The sequence below is a fragment of the Salvelinus fontinalis genome, chromosome 3 (genome assembly GCF_029448725.1).
Source record: "Salvelinus fontinalis isolate EN_2023a chromosome 3, ASM2944872v1, whole genome shotgun sequence".
Taxonomy (NCBI): Eukaryota; Metazoa; Chordata; class Actinopteri; order Salmoniformes; family Salmonidae; genus Salvelinus; species Salvelinus fontinalis.
In genome coordinates this window covers 41,841,994-41,859,113 of record NC_074667.1, presented here as the reverse complement: position 1 = coordinate 41,859,113, position 17,120 = coordinate 41,841,994, and the positions used below count along the sequence as shown (strand labels likewise).

The following is a 17,120-nucleotide window of genomic DNA, read 5'->3' as shown; positions in this document are numbered from 1 at the left end:
ATTTTCAATACCTAAATAGAACTAGAGTGCTTTTCATATAGGCCTAATGTGTAGTGTACTTAGACTACCCTATGAGGTAAGGTAAAATACCTTTTGTATTAGACAGGTATTTATAGGCGTAGGGAAACTGTACACTTTCAGGTGCCCCGGGGATGAGAACTGAAAGACCCTCACAAGTTTAGGCTTATTTTTGTGTTTAAATAGTGAGAGCGTTTGTGAAGGCATAAGGAAAATGTTTTTGCATTATAGGAAGTCTTATTAATCCATGTACTGCAAAAACACTCAAAGGGGACTAGAGGCCAGTCATCTCTTTACAGCTCAGTGTGGCCCCTGTGAGAACGTCCCCCTCCACTCCATCTCTTTCTATCTCTCTCTCTCTTTCTCTCTTTCCAACACACTGAAACAGGTTTATGGTAATGAGAAGCCTCAAGGCGCAGGGGTAGTTGGAGCCATTTTAATCATTCACGCGGATGGAGTGGTGGTGTCGGCTTGTTTGCATGGTGAGAAGCTTTGGCAAGCAAGGTGACTGCGGTTTCTCTCAATTCAATTGGATTAGCTACTGTATAGTAGTGAAAGCATGGATACGCGGCAACAAAAGGGAACGACTAGACTGAAAGTTTAAGGAAAGCGGCAGTAATTAGCCTACGTTCAAACCTGGTTGAACATTATCGTGGAGCAATGCCCGTCATTAAGTGGGATTTGTTGTTTATTATTTTCGGCTGGTTTGAACTCATTTCACTGTCGAATTGCTACAATGTACACATCAGTGAGGATGCGGAGCAGCGGACGGTGATTGCAAGTGTTGAACAGAGCGGGGCATGCACTTTGGATCAGGTAATCGCTCCTAAATTCTCAAAGACCTTTATTGAAACTGATGCGTCCGCGCGCGTTGTGTTCCTTTCAGGTAGTTTAAATTGTGCCTCGCTCAGCTCCAACCCTTTCACCGTGTACACTGTTGTGGACTGCATGAACAATGTCCCAGGGTTGAGGCACCTCCTCACAAGCCAGTATGATGTTTATGTTCACGGCAGGAACTGTTCAAGTAAACACAAAAGGAAATCTCAATGGGACTTGGAGATAATCAGTTTGTTTAAAGCCCATAATCATCAGTTAGAATGCCACGAGTCTGGTACTGCGCTCCTCCGGGTATGGGATCTACTACCCGGCTCTCCAACCCACAGCAGTATGCACTGCAAGGTGGTTAGGAGTTCGGTGTTATATTTTTCTGAGGGGCAGTTGTTTGTGTCCAAGACGCTGTGTTTGAAACACGACACACTTCTTGAGCTAGACTTACATTGTAACCAATACACAGGAGATGAGAGGGAATCCAAAGGGAACAGCATCACAGTCCACTGGCGGGTGGGTCAAGGCTCCTTCAAACAGGGCCACTTGGAGAAGTTACTACAGCAGGCTGCCCAGTCTGAATCAGGCATAGTGAGCAGGAGCAAGAGGGCTGTTAACAGTAGCCCCCAGTTTCAGCCTCCTATGTACCAGGTGGCCGTGGCAGAGAATAAGCCAGCTGGAACTCCTGTAGTTGTTTTGAAGGCAGTAGATGCTGATGAGGGGGAGGCAGGCAGGCTGGAGTACTTCATAGAGGCCCTGTTTGACAGCCGCTCCAACAACCTATTTGCTGTGGACCCAGTCAATGGTGCAGTCTCCACTGTGGAGGTGCTGGATAGAGAGCAGAAGGACACCCATGTATTCCGTGTGACCGCTGTTGACCATGGCACTCCCCGCCGGACGGCCATGGCCACCCTCACCATCACAGTGAGTGACAGTAACGACCATGATCCCGTCTTTGAGCAACAGGACTACAAGGAGAGTGTTAGGGAGAACCTAGAGATCGGCTATGAGGTGCTGACCGTCAGGGCCACAGACGGAGACGCCCCGGTCAACGGTAACATCCTGTACCACGTCCTCAACAGCAACGGTTCCAACAATGTCTTTGAGATTGACTCCAGGTCGGGGGTGATCCGCACGAAGGGCCCAGTGGATAGAGAGATGGTGGAGGCCTACATGCTGTTGGTGGAGGCCAACGACCAGGGTCGTGACCCCGCCCCCCGCAGTGCCACGGCAACTGTTCACATTATTGTAGAGGACGACAATGATAATGCTCCCCAGTTCAGTGAAAAGCGATATGTGGTGCAGGTTCCGGAGGATATGGCACCCAACACAGAGATCCTGCAGGTGATTGCCACAGACCAGGACAGAGGGAGTAACTCCATGGTTCACTTCAGCATCATGAGTGGCAACACCAGGGGCCAGTTCTACATTGATGCCCAGACAGGCAAGATGGACCTGGTCAGTCAGTTGGACTACGAGGCTAACAAGGAATATACCATTCGCATCCGCGCTCAGGACGGGGGACGCCCGCCGCTCTCCAACATCAGCGGCCTGGTAACGGTGCAGGTGCTGGATGTCAATGATAACGCCCCCATTTTCGTCAGCACCCCCTTCCAGGCCACTGTGCTAGAGAATGTGCCGGTGGGTTACTCCATCATTCACATCCAGGCTGTTGATGCAGACTCTGGCGACAATTCTAGGCTGGAGTACCGCCTCATTGAAACCATGCCCAACTTCCCATTCTCCATCAACAACAGCACTGGTTGGATAGTCGTAGCCGCTGATCTGGACAGGGAGAGCATGGACTTCTACAACTTTGGGGTGGAGGCCCGTGATCATGGCCACCCGGTGATGTCTTCCTCAGCTAGCGTTAGCATGACCATCCTCGACGTCAACGACAACAACCCAGAGTTCACACAGAGGTCATATTACATGCGCCTCAATGAGGATGCCGTCGTGGGGACAAGCGTGGTGACGGTGTCTGCAGTGGACCAGGATATCAACAGTGTGGTGACGTATCAGATCTCCAGTGGGAACACCAGGAACAGGTTCTCCATCACCAGCCAGAGTGGAGGGGGCCTCATCACCCTGGCCCTGCCCCTTGACTACAAGCTGGAGCGCCAATACGTTCTAAGTGTCACTGCGTCTGACGGCACACTCTTCGACACCGCCAAGGTGTTCGTCAACGTCACCGATGCCAACACCCACAGGCCCGTGTTTCAGAGCTCTCATTACACCGTCAACATCAATGAGGACAGACCTGTTGGCACCACCGTCGTGGTGATCAGTGCTACAGATGAGGACACTGGGGAGAATGCACGTATAACCTACTTCATGGATGACAGCATCCCCCAGTTCGACATCGACTCCGACACAGGAGCTGTCACCACTCAGATGGAGCTGGACTATGAAGATCAGGTGTCCTACACATTAGCCATCACGGCCCGGGACAATGGTATCCCACAGAAGTCTGACACTACCTACCTGGAGATCCTGGTGAATGATGTGAATGACAACTCTCCTCGATTCCTCAGAGACCACTACCTAGGCTCTGTGATGGAGGACGTGCCAGTGTTTACCAGCGTCGTCCAGGTCTCTGCCACTGACCGAGACTCTGGCCTCAATGGACGTGTCTTCTACACTTTCCAGGGGGGAGAGGATGGCGATGGAGACTTCATAATTGAGTCCACCTCTGGTATTGTGCGAACGCTGCGTCGCCTGGACCGAGAGAACATGCCATTTTACAACCTGCAGGCCTTTGCTGTGGATAAAGGTGTTCCTGGTCTCAAGACGTCCGTGGACATCCAAGTGACCATCCTGGATGTCAATGACAACCCTCCTGTGTTTGAGAAGGATGAGTTTGACATATTTGTGGAGGAGAACAGCCCAATAGGCCTGGTAGTGGCCCACGTATTAGCCTCGGACCCAGACGAGGGGAGCAACGCCCAGATCATGTACCAGATAGTAGAGGGAAACATCCCAGAGGTGTTCCAGCTGGACATCTTCTCGGGAGAACTGACTGCTCTGACAGATCTCGACTACGAAACACGGTCAGAGTATGTCATCGTGGTCCAGGCCACCTCCGCCCCACTTGTCAGCCGTGCCATTGTGCACATCAAGCTGGTCGACAAGAATGACAACGTACCAGTGCTGAAAAACTTCCAGATCATCTTCAATAACTATGTCACTGACAAGTCCAGTAGCTTCCCCACAGGGGTGATCGGGCGGATCCCTGCCCATGACCCAGACGCCTCAGACCAGCTCCAGTACAGCTTTGAGGCTGGTAATGAGCTGAACCTGGTCATCCTGAACCAGAGCACGGGGGAGATCCGGCTGAGCCAGGCCCTGGACAACAACAGACCCCTGGAGGCCTCCATGAGGATATCTGTCTCAGGTAAGACCAACCCTGTCCTCAGTTGTTTTTAATACCTAGGCCCTTTTCTGGTATGCTTGTTGTTCCTACTTATGTTTCTCACTTGAACATTTTCAACATTACAATTTACAATATGTACTTTTTATGACAGAGTGAGTTGAACACTTTGACTGCCATAGCCACTTTTTTATGTATGACCTCATCTGCTTCAGTGTTTCAATATTAAATCTTCATTAATTCAATATTAATCATGAGTTAAATGTAACATTCAGGGGGTGATCTTAGTGTGTCTCCTCAAGACTTATGTTTAATTTTTAGGGAAAAGTCATCTATAGACTAGATTGTGCGTTTTTGCATCCGGGCAGGGAGATGCAATATCACAGGTCAGGAGATTTGTTTGGTTTACTGGTGCATTTTAGTTAATCTTCTTGGGGTTTGTTTTTATGTTATAGTGTTTGTCATCTTGTTAAAGAGCAGGCGGCCGTGCCCAGGCCTGATGTAGATCAATGTGTTGTCCTGAATTTAAATAGCAGTTTATCTGTGCATGTCTGCAGCTGGATGGCCTGCTCCTGTGGGAAATACATTCCAGTGGGTCTGTATCATTTTCCATAATTGGCCAACATAAAACCTTCATTTTCAGCTAGCACACAATATTTACTTCAATTATGGACTGTTTTCTAGTCTGTGTACTCACACTATGAAGACATTTGATGTCAAACTGAGGATAAAACAACATTTTTCCCATATATTTTGTATCACATGCCAGATTGGCATGATATTTCCCTAGTTACTCAGTCATTCTTTGTAATATCAGACTGAGCACGACACACCCTGTGTTTACATTGTGTTCTTAGCATTTGAATTGCCTTTGTTAACAAATATAGCATGAACCAAACATAGGCCTTATGGCTATATTTTATGCTAGGCCTATATGTCATGTTTCAAGCCATGATGGACAGTGCCATCTATGAACATATACTTTTTAGACCGGAAAGTAATACATTTTTGACTCACTGCAAAGATAAAGCTTTTGCGTTTGGAGAGTTATAGTAGCCAGCTCATGGAAACCAGTGAGCTGCGTTGTCTTCTCTAACCTCTTGTTTGTCTTTGAGTTTGCACTCTGCCCTTGTAATTTCACCTGTCAGCACTAATTACAGAGCATTTTATTTGCTACAAAATGTGACTAAACTTGAATCGCTGCGGGACAGTTGGGAGAGAGATTTGTGGCCCTTGGTTTCTGGGAGCCAGGCTATAGAGCTGGTTCCTTTATGACCTTGGCTCTAATTAAAAGAGAGGAGCAACCGCAGCAAACGGCACCTTTTTTAAATGTGGCATTGCTTTTCAGTCAGGGATTTGACATCAAAGCGCCCATATAACTAGATGATAAAATAAGTTTAACCAGATGGATTAAAACTTCCCTATTTTTATCTTTACTCTGATGGATGCAGAGGTATAGTCTAATGAATATAAGTATAGCATTCCTATTTTGAGTTCTATACTAGACCAATAGACAGTGCTAGCCTGGCTGAGTTGGTCCTGAGTGCCAGATACTATATCGTCAGCAGTGGGTAGCCATTATAATGTATTGGGGCGCTGCTTTGTTTTTTTGTGTTTTTACTGCTTCTCCTCCCTGGAGCCTCTTTAAAGGAGGAGTCCCCGGTGACAGATGAGATGGCTGTCTGTCTTTCTGGGAGACAATGGCGAGCGATCGATTCAGAAGCAAGCGAGAGGAGCTCATGCTAGGCCCTTGTTGGGGGCAACAGCTGTGACTCTACCAAGGACCAATTAGACGGCCGGCTTCTCGCCGCGTCCCGCACCTGCTGGGGTATGTGTGTCAATACCCCTCCGGGTGAAAGAGGGGAAGAAGGAGGGAGAGAGAGGTGGTTCATAGAATGGATAGGAAAATCACGTTGGCGTAACATGGATAGAACATGTGAAGATGCAGAGGTAATAAGAAAGGTAAATAAAGAGGGATTATGGTAGAGAGATGGGGAGGGAGGGAGAGACGGTAATGAACGGTACTGGTGCCTGCCTGTAGAATAGAAGTTGTTGACCCCAATTCTGAGAGCTCTTCCCTTGCCGACTTCATATCCTTCCATTATCTTCCCTTTATGCTCTCTGATTTATGAGGTGATGCCATATGATGGATTATTCCATTAACCTCAGCTAGTCTGTGATGAAATGCAACAGATTGTATCACTTCAACCACATAAATTATACTGCTAAGGTGCATCACTTCAGGTATATATTGTTACTCTATCTAGATATGCTGAGGAACAACAAAAGGTCTGAAAAGGGTTGAAAAGAGCTATTCCCATCTCTACTATACTGTTTAATCGGAGTGGTGCAGGGTTGAATAGCCTTTGATTGGCATGGTGGGTCCATATTGCACTCTTTGTAGCTGCTCAGATAGCAGCCCTGGCAATTATACATTTAATTAATCCTTTGTTTAGCCAATTAGGGAGCCAGTTTTCAGCCATGGTGCTCTGCGTATGGCCTTTATCAATAAATTTGGGTATGAGGGATAACCTGGCTAATGTGCTGGATTAGACGTTCCATATCGCTGGCCATGGGAGTTAAAAGCTCTGTATTAATTGCTGCTGCCCAGATTATGGTTGTAAATACAGCTGATTACAGATTTGTGGGATAGACATTCCATGTCGCTGGCCATGGGAGTTAAAATCTCTGCATTAATTGTTGCAGCCCAGATTACAGTTGTAAATACAGTTGATTACAGATTTGTGAGGATTGTTGGATCCTATTCTCCCTCCTGAGTTGAGGAACAGAACTTACACCAGATCAGCCCAACCAGGAGTTGTACCAGGCTGGCAGATAGATAATTGATGTGGCAGAAGCTGTGCTCTGTTGCTCCAGCGTTGATATACTGCTGAGCTGATCTACTGCTGCTTCTTGCATGTGTGAGCTTGCATTAATGTGTGAGCTTGCATGAATGTGTGTGTGCTTTTGATGCTGATTGGATTTATCTTCCTTCCTCTCATCCTCACTACTGAGTTTGATGGAATACCCTCCCTCCGTGTTCTTACCTGAATCTCGTTCTAGAATAAACACCATGGTATTTACTTTGGAATGTTTGTTCCTTTGATGAAATGTGTGAAGCCAGAAGCCTCTGTAGGCAACATACTGCACATACCCACTGTTATAGTCATCAGCACTGAGATTAAATGGTCAAGCTCTCCCCTCTGACTGAACATAGCAGCTTGATTTGCCTCAGAGTGCACGGCAAGTCATGCATTAGCTCATATATGACATGCTAATAGCAAGCATGCTATGTTGTCTACCTAGGTGGTCTCTGCCCCGGGAGGTACTGTCACTGGCTTTATCATCAGTAGTCAGTATACTGGGGATTTTCCATAGGGAAACTCCTCTCACCAACCCCTCTGTAGTGTCACAGCTGACCCCTGACCTCGAACTGTTCTCAGTTCCAGTCTTGGTCAACTCCCTATGTCATCAGACTACACATTTATCGATTTCACTAGGATTAAGGAAATGTGAAAGGAATTGGATCTGAATTAGGACTAAGATGTTGACAACAGAATCAATTTCTGTAGTACATTGCATTGTGATTATCTGTCACAAATCTTATTTCAAGACAATTACACATGCAAATATTGTTTGAAAAGACTAACTGCATTTACAATGTTCAGCTTGTTTTGAATATTAAAATATGTTATTTGAATGTGAGACAGTTCTCCCGACTCCCACACAGGCCAGGCAGTGAGTCCATATTCGGTGTTTTGTAAGGTGTCCATTTTCCCACTGTCACCATTCACCAGACTACATAACAGGACAAGAGTGGGATTTTTTAGGAAGCCACTCATTCATCACATCTAAATTTGCGTCAAGCCAGTCCCAGTTTATGTAATTCCATTACAGTGTATTAAGACTGGGCTGTTGTCTGTGGATTGACTTCCTCTGTGGCTGTTTGCTGCCAGGCGACATGGTCTGACTGGCTCTAATATTAGCTGAGGTATGGATGAATGCACTAGTGTAGCAGTTTTTGTCTCGCCCTTTTTCCCCCCTTTATTTAACTAGGCAAGTCAGTTAAGAACAAATTCTTATTTTCAATGACGGCCTAGGAACAGTGGGTTATCTGCCTTGTTCAGGGGCAGAACGGTTAGTGTTTGAAGCCAATGGGTTTTCCCCATGACTACGCAGACATGGATAAAGGGAGAGCAAGAAGTTGAGAACTTGTGCTTATACTCAGAAATACCCTTGGCCTTTACACTGTCGCGCAATATGCCATACAATTTCCATGATGTAGCACCTGTCTGTTGGTGTGTGTATGTTTGTGCTGACTTGTCTGTAATGGCCCTTTATCTCTCTCCATACCTCTGTTGCCCCCCAAGAAGTTATTAGTCACAGCCCTGCTTGGAATGTCTGTAGCACTTTGTCCACCACCTCTGCTCTTCACTCTAACATCACCTATCACCTTGATTCTTTCCCTCTTACATTTATCAGTCATCTATCCCTCCTCTTCTATCTCCCTGTGTCCATGATTCTCAGCAACCTCTCCACGGCCCCCTTCCCCATCCTTTCAAGCTCCTCCACCCTCCTTCTTTTCTCCCCATTTCTCCTTTGACTGTTGTTCCCTCTCTCCCCTGTGAAAGGAAGAATGCATAAGATAAATGCTTTGTTAAGCACCCAGTTGTCATGGTGACCCCAGCAATGCCTGAGAAATTCCTGGTGGGTGGGGACAAGGGGGAAGGTCCCTTTGTGGAGGGAATATGGGGGGAGGGGTAGCACATAAGTTCTAAAGTGCAACAGGGTTACTTTTGAGCGAACTGTTGCCCTCTCCCGCTCCCCAGTGAAGGATAGATCCTAATGAGTCTTGCTTTGGACACAGGGGTCTGTGAGGCCAGCCACAGTGATCTGTCCTGCTGCTTGACTGTTCTCTCTCACCGTTAGACCTTTTTTGAATGGGACAAACTATTTTGATTCACACAATCTATTCTGCCGCTGTGTGGTTACCATCTTTTGACTGACAAAACAATTGATTGCTTTAAGTTTGGAAAAGGTGACCTAAATCTTCAAGGCACTATTTGCCTTGGGTTGTCTTCTTGAACGATACCACTTTGTTCTTGTTTTTACGGTGAGAGAACAGGAGCTAACGTTTAATGGATGTCAACAGCTCAGAGTTTTGTAACCTCTCTGTGAAACCCTTACTAGAGTAAAGCACAGGGTGGGCAGGTTGTGTTGTCTAAACTTTTTGTTTTGTGACACAGATGTGTCGAGAGGGTATCTGATTTCCTTCCGTTGGCTGCTTTCTCTATGGGAGCGACTCCTTTGTGGGACTAGCCCCTCTCTCCCTCTTTCTCTCTCTCCGCTTTGTTGCTCTTACGGTCTGGATAAGCGGGGATGACATCATCCCAGTGTTTTGGATTAGGGCTAGTGCAAGGATGGGCTTGGGTAGGGGTCAGGCCTGGTGGCATTATCACATATTGCAGGGTCATCTGTATTGTCCCCCACTATCACTGCAGACAATGGGGTGTGGAATTTAGCTCTGTCTGGGTCTGTACCCCTCTGTCTTTGTCCCCCTTGTTTGTTCTGGTCCTGTAGTCTTCAGGGGAGTGTGACCATGCCTGCTAGCACCATCAGAGTTTCTAAATCCAGAGACGCAACATCGCGAGACTTCCAGGAATGCTTGCAACACAGACCAAGCACACAATGAAAAATTCTCCCATAGTTGTTCATTTTAGAAACTAGAGCCAATGTCTTTTGTTGAACATGTTATTACTCCAACCTCGTGAAATTGTCAAACTGACATGCTTTCATTTGTCAAAAACAACTAATTTGACGGCCTGCACATGCGCAGTTCGGTGCGAGACGTTCAACCCGATGACGTGTTTCTACGCATGAGATTAGCTAGCCAACGTTGCCATGACATCGCCTACAAGTGTGATCTGGGATTTCTATGCTTATCTTCATACTGTACTGTCTTTGCCGCCATGTTGTTAAGGTATGAGTTGGTTACTTTCAGATTAATATACAGTCTGGTGAAGATACTACTGTTTTTTTCTGAAATACTTTATATTCCATAGATTAGATGTTTTTTTTATTCATAGCTCAGCCATCCACTGCATTGCCACACATTTCTGAGCTGGGGTACTCTTTCTATTATGTATACAATAAAACCCGTTTACCACTCCTCCTTTCCTCCTCCTCCATCATTTGAAACTGTAATTTTAGTCCAGTTGAGTAAAATAATCTGTCACGGGAACATGTTTTGTTGCTCTAGTGCTGCTGTGAGCAACAGATATGTTTATTTAACAGATCGCTGACTTGCAAGCTACATTGCACTCATTTACCATCAAACCATCGAGAAATTATACAGTGACCTGGTTTCATGGGCTCCTTCCGAAGAGGGTAGAATGTCAGCATTGGGCCTTCGGGCTTTGGTAGTAGGCATGAAGAAATGGTTCCTAGTGTGTGAGGTGCTGAAACTCATATGGTTATTAGCACCAATTAGGGTGGCATGACGAGACCTTCCAGCTAACTAGCCATATGTTTTTTTCTGGAGCCATGCCAATGACGATCTTGTGCCATCTAGGTTTGGTGGCATTGTTAGAAGATGGCATCAACCTTACTCTTTCAGCTGTTCCAATTAAGCTATGTGGATTGTTGTCCTTAAGTGGCATGATTATCAGCCATGCCAAGAAGGACTGGGCAGAATCTGATTATTTTAGATGTTTTGTTTCAACCACTTGCACAGCATTCAGGAATACATTATTCTTTAACAAGGTCACCTCCATTATTTATTTTCAAATTGAGGTTTTCCAAGGGTATTATTGGCTGTTTCAGAATTCTTTTATAGTTTCAGGTCCACATTTTCTAAAATCTTAAGCCGTGGCTTAGAAACCGTTAGACTACCCTGCAGTGGGTCATTGGTCACTGTTTGAGAGTCTACTATTTGAGAAATGTCTATAATGTTGGATGTTGCCTATGTTTTTCAACTTAACCAGTCTTCTGTTTGAGTCATGTAACATTGATGATCATGATCACGCCTGCATCCACTCAGTCAGTACCACATCACATCCATATTGAATGAGTATCAGTGTGCTTGAATACCAGCCTTATGCTTGGCCACTTCTCTGCATGCTGTCTCTTTACTATAGCGTTGACAGCGGTTTTCCTTTTAATATGCAAATGTTTTGATTTGATCTGCACTGATCCTCTTTGGTGTGGAGCTCTCTCATAACAAAGAAATATCTGTGGAATGCTAGAGAATTAATTTATTTTGGTTTCAATACAGAGGAGAGTTGTCCACCGTGTCAGGCTGTAGTGCTTGGTGTCCAAAAAAACAGTAGGAATGGCCTAGCTCCACTTCGCCCAGATCAACCAGATCTCCCCCTGGGCTGTGAGAGTGAGACCCTGCATTATGTGGCTGCTCCAAACATCTTCTTGATTAAAATGCCTGAGTGGTTTTAATTGTGCTCCAGAGGCCCTTTCTAATTCCAGCAGTTGAAGGAAATGTGAGGCTAGGTTGTGAGGCCTTTGTTCTTTTTGGATTTTCTCCTGACATAGTGTTTGGTTTGCTCTATAGGAGGAGAAAATGGATATCCAGTAATCATTCGGTAATTACACTTGATTGTTTTGATTGCCGGTTTGGATCAGATTTATGCATAGGGCTCCCGATTGCCACAGCAGTCTAAGGCACTGCATCTCAGTGCTAGAGGCGTCACTACAGACACCCTGGTTCGAATCCAGGCTGTATCACAACAGGCTGTGATTGGGAGAATTTAAAATTGTTTAGATGTTGTCACTGGCCTACACACAATACCCCATAATGTCAGTGGAATTATGTTTTTAGAAATGTTTACAAATTCATAAAAAATGAAAAGCTGAAATTGAATCAATAAGTATTCAACCACTTGGCTATGGCAAGTCTAAATAAGTTCAGGAGTAAAAATGTGCTTAACAAGTTGCGCAGATTTTTTTCAATGACTACCACATCTCTGTACACCACACATACAATTATCTGTAAGGTCCTTCAGTTGAGCAGTGAATTTCAAACACAGAATCAACCACAAAGACCAGGGAGGTTTTCCAATGCCTTGCAAAGAAGAGCACCTATTGGTAGAAGGGTAAAACAATTTTTAAAAAGCCCACAGTAAATATCCCTTCGAGCATGGTGAAGTTATTAATTACACTTTGGATGGTGTATCAATATACCCAGTCACTACAAAGACACAGGCGTCCTTCCTAACGGCGTCGCGCCGACAGAAACAATCATCTCTCTGGTAAGAAGGGTGGGGGTGTATGCTTCATCATTAACGAATCATGCTGTAATCATAACAACATACAGGAACTCAACTCAAGCTAATTTGAGAACAAGGCTACCTAAATTCTACCAGCACATTGACTGTAGCACCCATGTGGGCAATACACTGGACCACTGCTACTCTAACTTCCGCGATGCATACAAGGCCCTCCCCACCCTCCCTTCGGCAAATCCGACCACGACTACATCTTGCTCCTACCATCCTATAGGCAGAAACTCAAACAGGATGTACCCGTGACTAGAACCATTCAATGCTGGTCTGACCAATTGGAATCCACGCTTCAAGATTGTTTTGATCACGCGGACTGGGAAATGTTCCGGGAAGCCTCAGAGAATAGCATTGATATATACGCTGACTCGGTGAGTGAGTTTTTATTAGGAAGTGCATTGGAGGAGATGTACCCACTCTAACTATTAAAACCTACCCTAACCAGAAAGCGTGAATGACCACATTCAACCATGGAAAGATGTCGGGGAATATGGCCGAAATATAAACAGTGTAGTTATTTCCTACGCAAGGCAATCAAACAAGCGAAATGTCGGTATAGGGGCAAAGTGGAGTCGCAATTCAACGGCTCATACACAAGACGTATGTGGCAAGGTCTACAGGCAATTATGGACTACAACAACAGAACAAGCCACATCACGGAGACCGACGTCTTGCTTCCAGACAAACTAAACACCTTTGCCTGCTTTGAGGATAATACAGTGCCACCGTCGAGGCCCGCTACCAAGGAATGCGCCACCCCCCCCCCTCCTTCTCCGTTCCCGACATGACTAAAACATTTAAACCTGTTAACCCTCGCAGGGCTGCTGGCCCAGACGGCATCCCTAGCCGTGTCCTCAGAGCATGCGCAGACCAGCTGACGGGTGTGTTTACGGACATATTCAATTGCTCCCTATCCCAGTCTGCTGTCTCCACATGCTTCAAGGTGGCCACCATTGTTCCTGTACCATAGATGGCAAAGATAACTGAACTAAATGACTATCACCCAGTAGCACTCACTTCTGTCATCATGAAGTGCTTTGAGAGACTAGTCAAGGATCATATCACCTCCACCTTTACCTGCCACCATAGACACACTTCAGTTTGCATATCGCCACAACAGGTCCACAGAAGATGCAATCACCATCACACTGCCCTATCCCATCTGGACAAGAGTAATATCTATGTAAGAATGCTGTTCATTGACTACAGCTCAGCATTCAACACCATGGTATCCTCCAAGCTCATCATCAAGCTTAAGGCCCTGGGTCTCAACCCCACCCTTTGCAATTGAGACCTTGACTTTTTGACGGGCTGCCCCCCAGGTGGTAAAGGTAGGAAACAACATCTCTACTTCGCTGATCCTCAACACTGGGGCCCCACAAGGGTGCGTGCTCAGCCCCCTCCTGTACTCCCTGTTCACCCATGACTTCGTGGCCATGCACACCTCCAACTTAATCATCAAGTTTGCAGACGACACTACAGTAGTGGGCTTGATTACCAACAATGACGAGACAGCCTACAGGAGGTGAGGGCACCCAGAGTGTGGTGTCCAGAAAAGGACCTCTCCCTAAACATCAACAAAGCAAAGGAGATGATTGTGGACTTCAGGAAACAGCAGAGGGAGCACCCCCTTATCCACATCAACAGGAGAGCAGTGGAGAAGGTGGAACGTTTTAAGTTCCTTGGCGTACACATCACGGACAAACTGAAATGGTCAACCCACACACAGTGTGTTGAAGTCGCAACAGCACCTCTGCAACCTCAGGAGGCTGAAGAAATTTGGCTTGTCACCTAAACCCTCACAAAAATTTACAGATGCACAATTGAGAGCATCCTTTCGGGCTGTATCACCACTTGGTACGACAACTGCACCACCATCAACCACAATCAATCAATCAAATTTATTTATGAAGCCCTTTTTGCGTCAGCCGATGTTGCGCAGTGCTATACAGAAACCTAGCCTAAAAACCTGAAACGGCTAGGAAAAACTCCCTAGAAAGGCAGGAACCTAGGAAGAAACCTAGAGAAGATCCATGTTCTGAGGGGTGGCCAGTCCTCTTCTGGCTGTGCCGAGTGGAGATTGAACATCTTGGCCACGTACTGTTATAAACGTTCATAGATGACCAGCAGGGTCAAATAATAATAATCACAGTGGTTCTAGAGGGTGCAACAGGTCAGCACCTCAGGAGTAAATGTCAGTTGGCTTTTCATAGCCGATCATTCGGAGTGAGAGAAAATCAAAAACAGCAGGTCCGGGACCTGGTAGCACATCCGATGAACAAGTCAGGGTTCCATAGCCACAGGCAGAACAGTTGAAACTGGAGCAGCAGCATGACCAGGTTGACTGGGGACTGCAAGGAGTCATCAGGCTAGGTAGTCGAGAGAGAGAGAACTTCACACAGGACACCGGATAAGACAGGAGAAATACTCCAGATATAACAGACTGATCCTAGCCCCCCGACACAAACTATTGCAGCATAAATGCTGGAGGCTGAGACAGGAGGGGTCGGGAGACACTGTGGCCCCATCCGACGATACCCCCGGACAGTGCCAACCAGGCAGGATATAACCCCACCCGCTTTGCCAAAGCACAGCCCCCTCACCGCTAGAGGGATATCTTCAAATTACCAACTTACTACCCTGAGTCAAGGCCGAGTATAGCCCACAAAGATCTCCCCCACGGCATGAACCCGAGGGGGCGCCAAACCCGGACAGGAAGATCACGTCAGTGACTCAACCCACTCAAGTGAAGCACCCCTCCTAGGGACGGCATGGACGAGCACCAGTAAGCCGGTGACTCAGCCCCCGTAATAGGGTTGGAGTCAACAAACACCCGCGAGCCAGTGGAGAGAGGGGAGGCTCTCCAGAGGGTGGTGTGGTCTGCACAACGCATCACCAGAGGCAAACTACCTGCACCCGATGTCACAGGAAGGCCAAAAAGATCATGCAGGACAACCACCCAAGCCACTGCCTGTTCACCCCGCTACCATCCAGAAGGCGAGGTCAGTACAGCTGCATCAAATCTTTGACCGAGAGACTGAAAAACAGCTTATATCTCAAGGCCTGCTAAACAGCAATCACTAACTCGGAGAGGCTGTTGCCTACATAGACTCAAATCATTGGCCACTTTAATAAATGGATCACTAGTCACTTTAAATAATGCCAGTTTAATAATGTTTACATATCATACATCACTCATCTCATGTGTATATACTGTATTTCATAACATCTATTGCATCTTGCCTAAGCCGCTCGGCCATCGCTCATCCATTTATGTATATGTACATATTCTTATTCCATCCCTTTACATTTGTGTGTATAAGGTAGTTGTTGTGGAATTGTTAAAATATTACTGCACTGTCAGAACTAGAAGCACAAGCATTTCGCTACACTCGCATTACCATCTGATAACCATGTGTATGTGACCAATAAAATTTGATTTGATAACTCAGTTGCCGGAGAGGAAGAAAACCGCTCAGGGATTTCACCATGAGGCCAATAGTGACTTTAAAACAGTTACTGAGGATGGATCAACAACATTGTAGTTACTCCACAATACTAACCTAAATGACAAAGTGAAAAGAAGGAAGCCTGTGTAGAAGAAATCTGTTTACCATAATGCACTACAGTAAAACTGCAACAAAATGTTGCAAAGAAATTCACTATTTCCTGAATACAAGGTCTTATGTTTGGGGCAAATACAACACATCACCGAGTACCACTCTTCATATTTTTCAATCATGGTGGTGACGGCATCATGTTATGGGTATGCTTGACATCAGCAAGGACTAGGGAGTTTTTTTGGGGTAAAAATAATAGACTAAGCACAGGCAAAATCCTAAAGGAAAACCTGGTTCAGTCTGCTTCCCAACAGACACTGGGAGACAAATTCACCTTTCATCAGGACAATAACCTAAAACACAAGCCAAATCTACACTGGAGTTGCTTACCAAGACCACATTGAATGTTCCTGAGTGGCCTAGTTACAGTATTGACTTAAATCAGCTTGGCAAGACTTGAAAATGACTGTCTTGCAATTATCAACAACTAACTTGACAGAGCTTGAATAATAATGTGCAAATATTGTACAATCCAGGTGTGCAAAGCTCTTAGACATACCAAGAAAAACCTGTGATTGTAACGTGTTGACTCAGCTGACTCAGCGGTGGGAATACTTGTGTAAATTATATTTCAGCATTTCATTTTCAATACATTTTGCAATTAAAAAATAAATAAATTACTTTGTCATTATGCAGTAATGTGTGTAGATGTGTGATAGAAAAAAAGTCATCCATTTTGAATTCAGGCTGTAACACATTTGGAATAAGTCAAGGGGTATGTACACTTACCGAAGGCACTGTATAACCCCTCATTTTAGACCATTCTTATGTACACGTACGTGCACGCTGACACAGAACAAAGATGACTAATCCATTTGGCAACTGTTAAGTTTTATTGTGTAGTAAGAAGATTTGTCCGCATTCATCAGTCATTTTATGATACAGTCGAACAAATGAATTAATTTTGTGCAATTTAATTGGCTTTACATCATTCTGAGATGAATAATATCAAATGTGTTGCGTAGGCGTTAGAACATGCTCTCCCCACGATCACCC

The 17,120-nt window shown here is 45.6% G+C and overlaps 1 protein-coding gene across 4 annotated transcripts in view; it reads left to right on the top strand.

Annotated features, from left to right (window-relative positions):
* Positions 1-335: 335 nt before the first annotated feature.
* celsr2 (cadherin, EGF LAG seven-pass G-type receptor 2) overlaps positions 336-17,120 on the top strand; it is a 77,067-nt gene continuing 60,282 nt past the window's right edge. For all 4 annotated transcript variants that reach the window (XM_055915817.1, XM_055915814.1, XM_055915809.1 and 1 more), the window contains exon 1: positions 336-4,237. In XM_055915817.1, the coding sequence (XP_055771792.1) occupies positions 679-4,237 (3,559 nt within the window). In that variant the 5' untranslated portion in view covers positions 336-678. The remainder of the gene's footprint in view (positions 4,238-17,120) is intronic.